At 41.0% G+C, this 14,179-nt stretch overlaps 1 protein-coding gene and 1 long non-coding RNA gene across 2 annotated transcripts; one reads left to right on the top strand and one right to left on the bottom strand.

Annotated features, from left to right (window-relative positions):
- Window positions 1-41: 41 nt before the first annotated feature.
- Window positions 42-3,319, top strand: LOC138109595 (uncharacterized). The gene is made up of 2 exons (XR_011150627.1): window positions 42-260; window positions 2,617-3,319. It is a non-coding gene; the product is annotated as an uncharacterized lncRNA (long non-coding RNA).
- A 2,267-nt stretch (window positions 3,320-5,586) lies between these two features.
- Window positions 5,587-13,140, bottom strand: CISD2 (CDGSH iron sulfur domain 2). Its single transcript, XM_069013275.1, has 3 exons — window positions 12,974-13,140; window positions 6,976-7,187; window positions 5,587-5,942 (listed from the first exon to the last, which is right to left on the bottom strand). The coding sequence occupies exons 1-3, from the start codon at window positions 13,074-13,076 to the stop codon at window positions 5,853-5,855; spliced, it is 405 nt and encodes a 134-aa protein (XP_068869376.1). The 5' UTR covers window positions 13,077-13,140; the 3' UTR covers window positions 5,587-5,852.
- Between the last annotated feature and the right edge of the window lie 1,039 nt (window positions 13,141-14,179).

The raw sequence follows: 14,179 nt of genomic DNA, 5'->3' as shown, positions 1-14,179 counted from the left end.
ACAGAGCTTGAAAATGGGATGATGGTTCTGGGATGCCTGTAAGGACTGGGAGAGGGTTGCATGGATTGTATATGCTGCTGCTTCACCTGTGTACCTCAGCCTTTACACAACATGATGTCAAGGGAGAGATGCTGTCCTACAGCCAGGAGTAACCTCTGTTGATCAAAACCCTGATCTTGCCTTTTAGGTTTGGTACCACTTGACAAATACCAGCAAATCTGTCTTCTTCTGCTTCGTTTTGTACAAGTAACTAGCTCCAAGTAAGTTGTTAGTAACTCCATTCTGAGGCATGGGATTTGTACAGCATCCCTCAGAAACTGGAAGTTACTTTGTTAGTTATTTTAAGGCTGTTAGATTGTGCCTGTAACTGAGGTGGACAACACCCTCCTGGCAGATTTCTACACTACAGTTCACTGAACTCGTTTTACAGGACACTGTGTAGAATACATTTTATGTGTCTAGATTTTGGCATTAGTAAGAACCAATCATTCCTGTTTTAGCTTCTAAACTTTTAATATGCAAAACAAAAAACCTACAAAAATACTTTTAACTACTTAAATACTTCTAGTGTTGACACTGTACTATTTGCAGAGTGTCGTATGCCTCTGTATACAGATGAGCTGTACACAGCTCAATATGCATGCCTTTGTATAAGCCCTCCTCTCCATGCAAAAAGCAAGCTTCCTGAGAAGTACTTAAATTTCATAGCCTGCAGTTCCAGCACAATGATAAAAATACCAGGAAATTCTGTGGTAAGTTTTCCCCTAACAGTTGTCAAGTACATTTTATTTTTCTAACTGTGCACACTGCTGTTCTCTCTGCTTCTTTGGGAATGTACCATCTTCAGTTCAATCCCTCTTTAGTTTCAGTCTCCTGACCTGGAAGGAAGATGCTTTCAAACTGCACCCGATGGGTTTGAAGCTGGAGCAATGGTTAAGGGTGCTGTGCTTGGTCATTATTGTGTCATCCCTGGACTTCTGTGCCTGTGCTGTCTACTTCACATGCACTCCTGGTGTCCTCCAGGCCCAGTCCTGTTCAGTATCTTTACTGATGATCTGGATGAGGGGATTGAGTGCACCCACAGTAAATCCATGGACAACACCAAGTTGGGTGGCACTGGTGATGTGCTGGAGGATAGGAAGGCTCTGCAGGGGATCTGGACAGGCTGGATCAATGGGCTGAGACCAACGGAATAAGGTTCAACAAGGCTGAGGGCCAAGTCCTGTCCTTGGGTCACAACAACCCCAGGCAGTGCCACAGGCTGGGGACAGGGTGGCTGGGAAGCTGCCCAGTGGAAAAGGACCTGAGGTGCTGGTCAGCAGTGGCTGAACATGAGCCAGTGTGTGCCCAGGTGGCCAAGAAGGCCAATGGCTTCCCAGCCTGGATCAGCAGTAGTGTGGCCAGCAGGACCAGGGCAGTGATTGTCCCCCTGTACTCAGCACTGATGAGGCCACACCTCAAGAGCTCTGTCCAGTTCTGGGCCACTCACTACAGGAAGGACATGGAGGTGCTGGAGAGTGTCCAGAGAAGGACAGCGCAGCCCGGGAAGGGTCTGGAGCACAAATCCTATGAGGAGCGGCTGAGGGAGCTGGGGGTGTTCAGCCTGGAGAAGAGGAGGCTCAGGGGGGACCTTACCTCTACAACTCCCTGATAGGAGGGTGTAACCAGGTGGGGGTCGGCCTCTTCTCCCAGACAACCAGTGACAGGATGAGAGGACAGAGTCTTAAGCTTTACCAGGGGAGGTTTAAGTTGGACATTACCAGGAATTTATTCATAGAAAGCGTTGCTAAACAGTGGCATGGACTGCCCAGGAAGGTGGTGGAATCATCTTCCCTGAGGGTGTTTAAGGAAAGACTGGACATGGCACTTAGAGCCATGGTCTAGTTGACATGGTGGTCATAGGTTGGACTCGATGATCTCAGAGGTCTTTTCCAACCTCATTGATTCTACAATTCTGTGAAATAGGTGTAGTTTTAACAGGAGATTAAGTATTTGGAAATTGTAATGTTGGTAAACCTAACTGACAAGATGAGGGAATACAGTGTTCAGTTCATCGGTGACTGTCTATAAAATAGTTCTACTTATGTAAAAGGAGTTCACTTTTCTGTAAAGTTTTATAAAAAGTAGAATCCTCCCACAGGGATCACTATGCCAAATTTGGAATGTGTTCAATAACAGAAGTGTGATGTTGTAAGAATTACAGCCCTTTAAATTTGGACACAAACTTAAGTATGAAAGCAAACCTCTGATAAAGAGCTCTTGTTCGTGATAGTCTCTTTAATACTTCCTCATAACAGCATAACAGCATCTCATAAATGGGATTTACCATGTTCCCTTAACCTCAGTGCACTCTCAGTTATACATTAGATCACTTCCACCATTCTCAGTGCCTGAATAAGCTATACCAATGAAACCTGTCATCTTTTTTGCTTATCTAAATAAGATTGAATCAATTTTTCTTTCCCTGCCATTTTATGCGGGTATTTCTCACGAGACCCCTTTCCCCCAGTTTTTATTAAATCTCCAAAAAGAATCAGGTTGAACCTACTACATAGACCTGCAGATCTAAAATTAAAAGCTTTAATGCTTTATAACGTTCCTCTCCTTGTCTTCCAGAAAGGAAGAAAACACTTCCATCTTTTCATTAAAGGATATATTCTATCCAGACTAGGAACCTAAGGACTGGGGTTTTTAGTAAGTATCATGACAATTCCAGCTCCTTTTAAATAGCAGCTAACTTTGAAAGGTTTGATTTCACTTTTTATCACAGCTAGTGCAGATGAATCATGACACTGAAGACCACCTCCCTTTCAACAAAATGCCATGGAAATCATTACTGAATAAGGCATAAATTCAGGCCAATAAAATCATTACAGCATGGTAGTCTCTTATTTGCAGAAAATAAAATTAGAGCACAATGTGTTGTAACTGATAACCAGAGAGTCCCGCTGTCAAGCAGGCATAATCACAGGCATAGTGTGGGGGAACTCCGAGCATGCTGTTCCAGAAGGTTCACAAGAACCTCTGCAGCAGAAAGATCTGACAGCAGAAAGTGTTCCCAGCATCCAGCAGTTACAGCAGGCAGCATATGGGAAAAGACAGAAATTGGCCATCTGGAAGCAGGGAGTCGCACAGGCCAGGGGATGTGATGATAATGTGATTATAATCACTGCTTACTCTCCCTTTTTCAGCCAAATGGAGCTTTTTATGGAATTTAAACTGAAGTCTAAAATTAACTGTGAAAGTCATGGTGTAATACAGCCACGAAATGGATAGTTTCTGCATCTTGCTTTTTAAATAAAGAGTGTAAGAGATCAAATTTTTGGTCAATTGCACTTCAATTACATTTACTTTGTCTAGTAGTTGCCCCAAGCCAGACACCTTTCTCTAAACGTGTTTTACAAGTTTATTTGTAGTTCATTATAACTCTGTTCAAATAAATAATGAAAAGACAGGTAAAACATTGCTGTTCTTGTAAATAGGTATCACAACATGCTGATTTCAGTTTCCCCAGATTTTGCATCAAGACTGAAGACCTGGTCCTACTACCTCAGTTCTGGTCTTTATTAGTATTTAGGGCAAATTTATTCCTTTGTGTGGAACTTCCCAATTAGATTAGAAAAGTCAGGTAATTGGTTCAGCTTGCTCAGTTGCTGGTGAGATACAGAGCTGTACAGGCACTTCCAGTTTTAGTTATCTCTGTAGACTTTAGATAGAACGGATTAGTAAATTCTTTGAGATTTTCTTTCTATAGAAAGTTCCGTGGACATGAGACAGTACTACCTTGACAGATTTTGAAATGTAAGGAAATAATTATTTATCTTGCTTGTGGTTCTCATTATATTATTATCTTGTGGAACAAGATAATAATGTAGTGAACAAGGGAACTGTGACTTGCTCTTGCAACACTACAAATTTGTTCCATTCCCTTACAGACCTAAGCACAAACAAAAAAACTGTCCCTGTTTATCCTATAGCCATGTTTGTAGATTGCTGTTGAACTATCTCATCTAATAGCAAGTAGGAAGAAAAAAAATAATTACATTATCAAGCTGTGTTAAAGATGGAGTCAAGAGGTTAAACCTTACACTGTCCTTCTCTTCAAAGAGCTTTCTGGGAGAAACAAAACCATGTTGCTGTACTACTCACTTTAACAAGGATTGTCTTAATTTAACAGGTTTGGTTTTGATTTCAGAGGAAACTAAACTATTTGAATACAAAAGTATCCTGATAAAAGCTGGAAGCACATACAGGCCTGTGTCTACTAAGTCTGCTACAGTAGACTGTGGATTTTAAAGCCTGAAAATAATGTCAAAGACAGGGCTTTACATGTCATGGTAATTTCTTCACCAAACCCAAGAACTGGGCCTTGGTATTCTATATATATCTGTAAGTGAACACTGAGTATGAGACACTCACCTTTCTATTTTTTCTCTATTATAAATGTTATATCCTAATTCTTAGGTTAAGAATAATCCTATTCTTATGATTTGCTCATCCATTAAGGTAAGACCACCATGAAGCATTTAAACAATAAACATTATACCATGGTTCTATTACACACTTTGTAAAAGCAGGTATTTAACACACAGTCACATCCTAACCTGCCATCTTTTGCTGCAAGGCAAGAGGTTTTGGTACCTAGAACTACAACTGTCACAAATGGTGGAGGAATGATCTACCTTAATTCTGCTGCTGCTTAGGTGAGAACAGCTTTCTGACTTGCTTTCTGTTTCAGCACTGTGGTGATCAGCTTTGGCAATGGCTCTAGGGCTTCCCACCTAACAATGGGTCAAATGAAATGCTGTTAAAGAATGGGTGCAATCTGTCTTCATACCATTGTCTTAAAACTGTAGCATGGATCAAATTTTTATTTTTAAACTGATGGATACAGTATTTCATGGGAGAATTAAGCACTTTAATTAATTAGGAATCTAGCAGTTAGGTAAGCAGTAATTATCTGCATCTGAAATTAAGCCTCACCACAGTAATGTTCTGACTTGCCTAAATAATAATTCTGAATGGGTAACAAGCCAAGAGAACAGCTCAGCTCTGCATCCTCTGGTGTCGTTTAACCCATTCATCCCTTGAAAATTCCTGTTACAAAAAGTAGTGGCTGTAGTGCAAGTGACCTTCCAGGAGGCAAAATTTTGTTTCCTTACCATCAACAGAGGGCCCAAAATAAAGGGCTAACATTGATGGCTGAGTAGCTCAATAATTTAGTTTACATATGGCCTGGAACTGCCAGCACTCCACCTGGGATGCTCTATGAAACTTTCCAGCAGTGTGGGTTTCGTCTGAGCTGGGCTGCTTTGTGTAAGACCAACAAACTGCCCACTTGGGCACCAGGCAGGCCACACCTTCAGCTTGCATGACTTAATACTGATCTGCTGCCTGCCTGAATATATATTCACAAAGGAGGAATTTGGTATCTTTTTCTCCTCCACTTAAGTACAGTTAAATTTGTTCCTGAAAAACAAAATAAAACATGATTTCTCAGCAGAACGAAATCGACAGAAAAGTGCACTTACATCACTTGAAATAGTGACAGTTTTATAATTGTATGTTCATACAAAAAAGGCTTAGTTGTAGAAAGTCAATTTATTCTTGAAATAAACGACTTATTTACAGAGATAGGTACTTTACAGTTTTCCAAAGCAGGCAAAATTCTTCTCAGAATAAGGTACCAAAACAGTGACAAATTCATCACTGTCTAAATGCAGTTTATTCCAAAAAGAAATCTACAGCAATCATGAAACTAAATCATACTAATCACATAATAAAACGCTGTCCCTTGCAACTACAACGGTATAAAAGACTTTTTATCAGTAATGATCTAGATTAAACATCTGCTATACTTCTTTCTTCTTGAGTATTAGTGGACCTACATTATCTCCTGTTAATTCATTGTGCTTGTTGTGGGAGCCGTCACAGACAGGGAACTGAAAGAAAACATACACAGGGAATTAGCATAACTCTGTACAGTAACTGCATGGTGATTTCTGTATTTCCTCCTATGCCCTGAGCACTTTGATAATGTTGCTAGTTCCTCCTGTGATGTCCTGCTTCAACGTCAAACTCCTTGCCTCCTATCAGACACAGGACACATGACACTAATAAGGAAAACAAACACTGTTAATGGGTAACTAAGTTTGTGAGATCCTAAAATAGCTGTTCTTAGACACAAAGTTAGGGACAAAGCCTTTTCCATGAAAGAACAGCAAACAAAGCAGCCATCACAGCTACAAATGCATTAAGATTTATTGTGGAACTAATAAGAGTGCTCTTAAAAGATTTAGTCATTTGCAACCAGAAAGTACTTTTTTAAGAAAAGCTGAAAGACTTGGCTGAAGTGATTAGTCCAAAGTGAGAATAGTTGAGTGAACTTCTTCAGTTCAGGGCAGACTTTATTTTAAATTAAAAAATGAAAGCATTCAGTCCAGAGAGAACAAAACCAGAGTGTGGTTAGGACATTCAAAATTGAATCAGGAAATTAAAATTGAGGCTAGATGAAATATATTCATTTACATCTAGTTGATTTGGGGGATATGGACTATCCAAACCAGTCATCTCACTGCTCTGGACAAGATGGGAATCTCCCTCATCAACAGAGGCCCAGCTTTATTTTCATTCTAATATGAACAACTTTCTAAGCATTGTCTTTTTGCGAAATTAGAGGTAGTTATCTTTTATTTAGTTGCAATGTATTTCCAAATAGTAAAACAAGTTTGCTTGGTTTTATTCTACTCATATGTGGTCACACTCTAAACATTTCTAGAAAAACCCTACTCTGTCTCTTTGGAGTTCCTGCAGTTGCTTTCTGCATGTAGAGAGGTCTGTGCCATTCTACAAAATTCAGGAACATGTTCCACCTTCAGACAAAAGCAACAGCTCAGCACAGAGCAATCCACACCAAAGCACTGATAAAAACAGGCAAGTTTCAATCTCTAATCCTACAGCAGCACAATGTCTTACCGTCTTTGAACGCCAACACCTGCAGTAAGCTTTAGTGAGGCAGAGATCTTCAATGTTTATCTCGTTCACTACTTTTGGATTTTCCTTCTGGATCTTGAGGTTAATCAAGCTATCCTTCTGCTGTTTCTTCTTGGGGAGGAAGGGACGAACAGCAAGGTAACCGAGCAAGGCCAGCACACCCAGGAAAGGCAGTAACCGCAGCCATTCTGAAACTAAAGATAAGGTGAGGTTTAGGGTGGCTTTGACACCACTCCAGGATGGTGCAGCATCAGCTACTTTCAAATGGCTTAGGCTGAGGGTATGGAATGGGGCTGCTCAGTCAGCAGGGCCCTCAGGGCAAACAAGATTCCACTGGTAAATCTCAAGGGGAAAAAAAAAAAGACACAGATTAAGTTTTGGGATTTACTGTATCCAAAGTAAAGTTCTGACTCCTAGAATTTTTTCTGAAATTGAATTTTATCACTCTGCAAGATGATTCAATAGAAGATAATAAATACAAAACAAATAAAAGATTTTTAAATGGGGCAACCCTAAAGCACTGCCAAAACCTTCACCAATCTTTTTCGTTTTATTTTTCAGACCTGTGTTTGCTCAGGGATCTGCAACGAGTTTTTGCAATATAGAGAAAGAAAGAACCTAAGATCAGTAGGTCAAGTGACAGAAAATTGCTCTTTACCAAGGTAAGGAACTTCTTTCAAGTACAGGTAAAAGGTAGAAGTATCCACTGCAGATCTGGCTGCCCTGCTACATCATTATAAATCTTCTAGGCATACTGGTGAGAGAAGACTTACTGGACTTTTCAAGAAATCCATCAATAATTGGCATTTATACATATATATATATAAAAATATAGATAGAAGATTTATATATATATAAGGTGAATCCACTTTTCCAGCAAAACATGCTGTGACAATACTCCACTGCAATTTGAATACCATGGTGCACTAAAGGTTGAGAACATTTTTCTAAATTTCTGGAGAATATATTAAATCTAAATACTCACATAGACGGGAGTTTAAAAATACTTTAGAAGAGAAAGAAAAAAGTTGAAAGAAAAATAATGAGCTGGAGCACAAATAGCTGCACAAGCACTTTTTAAGACAAGTCACTGTAATCAAGTTACTCTTCTAAATTATTTAGGATAAGAACATAGAAAAATTTTGTTCTACAATTTGTTTTTTGAAATGAAGATGTACAAGAAAGAAAACACAACAGAGCAGGTGGGTTGTAGCTCTCAGAAAATACATTATTCTGTATAGCTTGATTTTATTTGTACTAGTAAAACACACGTTTCTGCTAATACTTTTCCAGTTAGTATCCAGTGGATTTTTCTTAAGAATTTGAGTTTTCTGGAACCAGACCATGGAATGAAAATAATTTGTGGGACTAATTTTTTGTTCTTTGTTGCCTTTCATGTGACAGCCACATTTAGTGCCTTTATCTGGAAACACATCACAACTGCATAAATGCTAAAGGCACCGCAAGAAGCCTCAGTATTCATTTCCCAACTGCACTTGCAGCAGTCCCTACACACCACAATTCACAACATTCACTAAGTCACTGCAATACATTAATCTCTGGTGCTCTTTTCTCAGTTCCTCCAACAAGCTGCAAGCCCTAAATATTAATTAACACTGAGATACTTAAATGTTTTCAGCTACAGAATCCTGAGCTTCCTGGACAGCATTGCCCGTTTGCCTTTTCTATCATTACTTTTCCAGAACACTCTATCAATTCCATCAGGAATCCAAATGCACTTTCTGACCTTACCTGAAGGACTGACTTGGAATGTATTCCAAAAGAGAGGAAAAATATTTGGTCACTGAAAAAAAATTCCAAATTTGTACTTAACCTGACTGTTGGCAAAAATGTGGATCTCTACAAAGCTACTCCTCTGAACTCCAAGACAGAACAGACATTCCAGGAGGCACACCAGGACCAGGGCATCTATCAAGTGTGTGATGAATATAACTGGGCTAAGATTGACACACAAAAAGAACATGTCTCACACTCTGATACAGCATCAAGATCAGAACAGTAGTCATGTCTATGGATGACTCACAGCCAGCTGGGTTCATTCAAGTGAAAGAGGAACATGATAGCTGTAACCTCTGAGAAAGGAAATTAGAAATAAACATGAATAGGATGCACAAGGCTATTATTTAGGATGGTTATTATTTAATATTTGTATCAAGCTAACTGCTGATAAGTAGTTTTATCCTCACTAGCCAGTACATTCTGTACTTACTTCTGATCTGGGAGTCTCTAGAAAGCCCCCAATTACATTGATGTGTACACTAATCATAAACTGCCTTGTCTTTGCCAAAAGACTGCCTGAAGCTCCTATGTTTAAACTGAAAAATCAACGTGATCATGTTCTAAGGCAAGAGATACAAGGCACTGTCAGAGTTCTTTAGGCAAGGTGAGCAGGGATGGGAAAAACCCTTCACCCAAACTAATGCAATGATGTCTTCCCACAAGTGTAGACTGCTCTGGTTTTGAAGCCATTCATACCTTTCTGAAGCAGATGTAGGGCAATTCACAAGACTGTTTATTTTCACAGCTGACAACTCAGAATTCAGCCATTACATTGATTCTGGAGATTCCTTATCAGTTCTGCTGCATGGGGAGAGGCAGACTTTGGAGCCAGAAATGAAGAGTAGTGTATCAAACAGGCTAGTCTTCAGAGTTGTGTTAGATAGAGACCAATCCCAAAGATAAATCCTGGAAAGTATCAGAAACCAGAGAATTCCAAGAAGCTGAGGCCATGGATATTTTCAAGGAGAGGCTGCCTTAATTTTTAGTCCAACAGTAACACATCCAAAAACAAAAGAAACACATACACTGTGAACAAAGGTACAGACCAGCCACTGAGAGTAAAATCAAAGCAGGTGTTCCCTGCTTGTCTTCCATTAGCTACTCCTTTGTCATCTTTGACTTATGCTTCAGCTAGTTTTTGTGGAAATAACCCTATGCAGACCCAAAAGCAGCTTTTTACAGTAACAGCTCAATTGCAAACCAAAATTTTAGCAAGTATTAACTACGAGTAAAAAGGAATATTTGAACTGTGCTTGTATATTCTCTGAACTGATGACGTTCTTCATGCAAATTGAAAGTACTTACTAATTACATTCTTTTCAGAACTAATAAGCAGATCTATCCTGACTGGTTTTGGTTGTTTGTTATGTGAATGTCTATGGCCATTTTAGTGACATCTTCCAGGACAAAAAGCAATGCTGGCATGAGACAACACTGTCCATTTCACTGAACTTGAGACGTGAAGGCTAAAGCAGCTATGACAAGACACTGAAAGAGGCTTCTGAGCAGCACAGCATGATAATTTAGATATCCACTTTCAAACCTAAGGTCAAACATTCTTTCCTTTCTCCCTCACTGCTTTTACCCTCAGGACTGCTTTTACCTGCACTGGATGATAACAGTCTTTCTCTTCAAACAAACAGTTTTTCATTCTGGTTTGGTAAGGTCACAACAAACAACACATGGCCAGATCTTTAACCAGCACGCTATATAACATCCTATAAAAAAACCAAGGTGCTCCATATACTTTTGGTCTGTTGTTTCTACAACTGATGCACTACAGGAACTGAAGTTGCATCTGCCTGCAAGCTAATGAGAGTTTACAGAAGCAATGAAAGAGTTAAGATAAGACTGCACTGTTCCAAATCTGGATTCTGGCCTGCATTTGCAAACAAGGTCTATGCTAGCGAGTGTTTCATAGTGCTGGTCCTTGAAAAAGTTCAATAGATGCCACCAAAGAGCAAATATTAATGCACTTTAAATGTTTTTAGATCAATTCTCACTTTCCAAAAAGAAGCAAAGTATGCCATTTTCCAAAGAATAGACTCTGTAATTTGTAACAGTAGCAAACACAAAATGGAACATTAATCTAATTTTCTCTATTGTCTAATAGTCTTTCCCTAATGATAATTCACTGCAAAATAACCCCAGGATTGGGAATCCCCTGCTCCTAGAGGATTGTAACTTTAGGACAGGACGAAGACCACAACACAGAAGATGCAGCACTTGCTCAAGCAATCATTTTCGCAGATGAAACTTAAGACTGACAGCAGCTCTGCATGCAAGTAAGCACACGACTCTTCAATGGGCAATGACGTTTCAATGACTTTCAATAACCTTTAAGCACTAAGAGATGATAATGTTTTAATTTAGGTGCCTAGGATGCAGTGTCCTACAATATCTTTCTCAAAAGTCTCACTGTATTGCATTTACCCTATGCCATAACTTGAAGCACCCTGTACCGTTTTGCTTTTGTCCCCTCCATTTTCCTTCCTATTCACCCTGAGAAGACATATAAGCATGGCAGCAGATACTAGTCTAGCTTACTGTTGAAAAAAAAAAGTTTTAAACTGTAAAAGTGTTCTCTCTGTAGCCATGTATTTTTAAATATACCTTTGTTTCCCATTTTTAGAGTCCAATCAAAAAAAAATCACTAAGAACTAGAGGCAGTGGATTTTTCAGGTATGCTCATTAAGTACTACCAGTTCTCAAAGCAGTTTCTGACTCAGCTCCTTTTACTTTTGTTTAATATTTTGGGACTGACATTTCACATGTTTGGTCTACACTTAATCAGTTGTTTGCTTCTTGCCCTCCCTCCAAATTCAAGAAGTACCTGAAAGTCAATGAGGTAAACAATGTGACAACAAAATAATTCTCCCTCACTCATCACACTATGTAAAAACCCCAAAGTCCTGATTCTGGTCTACAGACCAAACCTTTCAGAGGTTTTCAGAATAAATTGTATTACTACTTGTGGTGGTTTTTACACATTGTGAATACAGAGACTGCACAAATAATCCTGTTACAGAAAGACATGGTTAGACAGCAATAAGTCACTAAAATGCTTAGAAGCATTAAGTGACTAAAATATTACTAAGCTTAACAAATTTTAAGTCAACTTGTCAACAAGGGCAATGACTTCATTAGGAAACTGCCAAATACTACAAGCAGAAGCTGCATTGTTCTATAGCTTGTTTTATATATACCTAACTCACAACTTTATGGCAGCTGAATTTCTACATTTGCTAAATGTAATTAACAGCTTTTTCATATAGGAGAGTAGTTGTGGAGGAACAACCGTTAATTTAAAAGAGGTTTGATAATGGGACTTGCAGTTCACAAGCAGCATAAACATGCTGGAAAGAAAGAAGTACTCAAACCCCGCTTTAAATAAACTGGGCCTGTTCTAAATGTAACGATTTCCCAACACTATTACAGTCACAGTGTTAGTGCTGCAAGATATAAGGTTGATTCTACACTTGGAGGATTTTTTTCTAGTTCTGCTTTCTGTGGAGCGTATTCCTTCTTTCTTATCACCGAACTAATCCTGTCACTTGACACTGCTTGAGGGCCTGCCTGTGTTACCACAGCCGAGCCTGGGCACCCCGAGCCTCAGTGTGCAAAGCACTGAGCACCCACAGAATTCGCCACTACTCGCTTTTCTTTCTCGTTCACTCTGTGACAGGGCTACAATCAACGAACTGGCATTTTTACTCCCTCACCCAGAAAATACTTACAAAAATTACGAAATTAAATCAATACCCTAACATTATGTATCTGACAGGTTCCCAGAAAGAGATTTATTTTGTTTTAACTCGGTAGAGATGCTGTCTTTGACCTGTGAGGAAGAAGAAGAGGCCGTGCTTTATGCCTCTGGGTAAATCCCAATCCATCTCCGCGCACGGCCTCTGGCTCGCCGGCGTTGGTTCCCAGAGGAATTTCAGACGCGAATGTTTTACTGTCCCTGCACTTCATCCTGACAGCTCCCCCTGCCCCACAGGGCACCTACACCTCCCGTAGGATCACCGTCCTGCTGCAACCGTTTAAGGTCTGGGGTTCCCCGTTATGTGACGCGGCCGGGAGACAGCGAGCGATGCCTGGAGCGAAGGCTGGGAGCCGGATCCCAAGCAGGACCGACGGCGCCGCCGGGCGAGAAGGGGGTCCCGCTCCCCCCGCCTACCTGTGAGGCGGATGAAGCCGCCGACGCTCTCGGGCAGGGGCAGGCGCTTGAGGTACGCGGGCAGCTGGACCTTGACGATGCGGGCCAGAGTCTCCAGCACCATTGCCACACTGTCCCGCCGTCCCCCCGCGCGCCGACCCGGGATGCTCCCGCCGCGCACGCGCTGCGGGGCGGGGCCGCGCACGCGCCCCGGCAGCCGGGCCCGTCCCCCGCTCGGACCGCGCTTCCCATCGGCGCCGCCAGGGGGCGCTGCCGTCGGCGCGGGGGGTCGGGAGTGCTCCCGCCGCCAGGGGGCGCGCGGGCGGGGAAGGGAAGGGAAGAGGAAGGGAGGGACTGGGGACTGGGGACTGGGGACTGGGAGCTGGGAAGGTGAGGGAGCGTGGTTTTAGTAATGTGTGGCTTATGCTTTACAGGTTGTATATGATTACCTGTCATCACCCTGCTGCATTCAAGTTGTATTCTATGCTGATGGTCTTATAAATATGAAGTAAAAAGATGGGAAGTTTTTCTTCCTGCGAATGAGGTAGGGTAACATGGGTGCTGAGAGGTTTAATGTTACAGGGAGAGGCCCATCCACCTCATGTTTGGCAATAATTTGCACAGAACCAGACCTATCACGTGTCTTTATTTTTTTTTTTTTCAATTTCATTTTATTTTATTTTATGTCTAGGAGACTGGTCATTTTTTGGCATAGAAAATCCTCCCTGTATAGGCAGATGAAAAAGTGGGAAGCATGCAGCCATTCTGGGTCAGTTTAGACAATCCATCCAGACCTGGAGACTCTAACATTAATCCCTTGGTCATGACAACACCTTTTGGTTCAAGGTGCTTTGCTACCGTGCGAGAATCTATCAAGTGCTAGTAGCATATAGCACAGAGCATGAGCAAGAAAGCTGAAGCAGCACAATCCTACAAGACCTATCTCCTTCCTTACATGATCCTGACTGAAGCACAGTTCTCTCTCCTCCCTCAGCGTACTGAAATCCCACCGTATGTGCCCAAATCAACTGTGCACTTTTTCTGCTGGAAAATACCGGAAGCTAAGTTTAAGATAAATCCAACTTATTTGTGCTTCTGGCCTATTACTTTTCTACCTGTGACCCTACATTAACATTTCCTGATGAATCATCACCTTTACCTAGTGGGAATATTCCTGTGATCTCAGAGTGCCTAAGTTCCTTACCTCACCTAAATTTATCCATGTAA

This window comes from Aphelocoma coerulescens, chromosome 4 (genome assembly GCF_041296385.1).
Source record: "Aphelocoma coerulescens isolate FSJ_1873_10779 chromosome 4, UR_Acoe_1.0, whole genome shotgun sequence".
In the NCBI taxonomy this organism is placed as follows: domain Eukaryota; kingdom Metazoa; phylum Chordata; class Aves; order Passeriformes; family Corvidae; genus Aphelocoma; species Aphelocoma coerulescens.
Note: the sequence above shows the minus strand (reverse complement) of the source record. Positions and strands in the feature narration are given on the sequence as shown.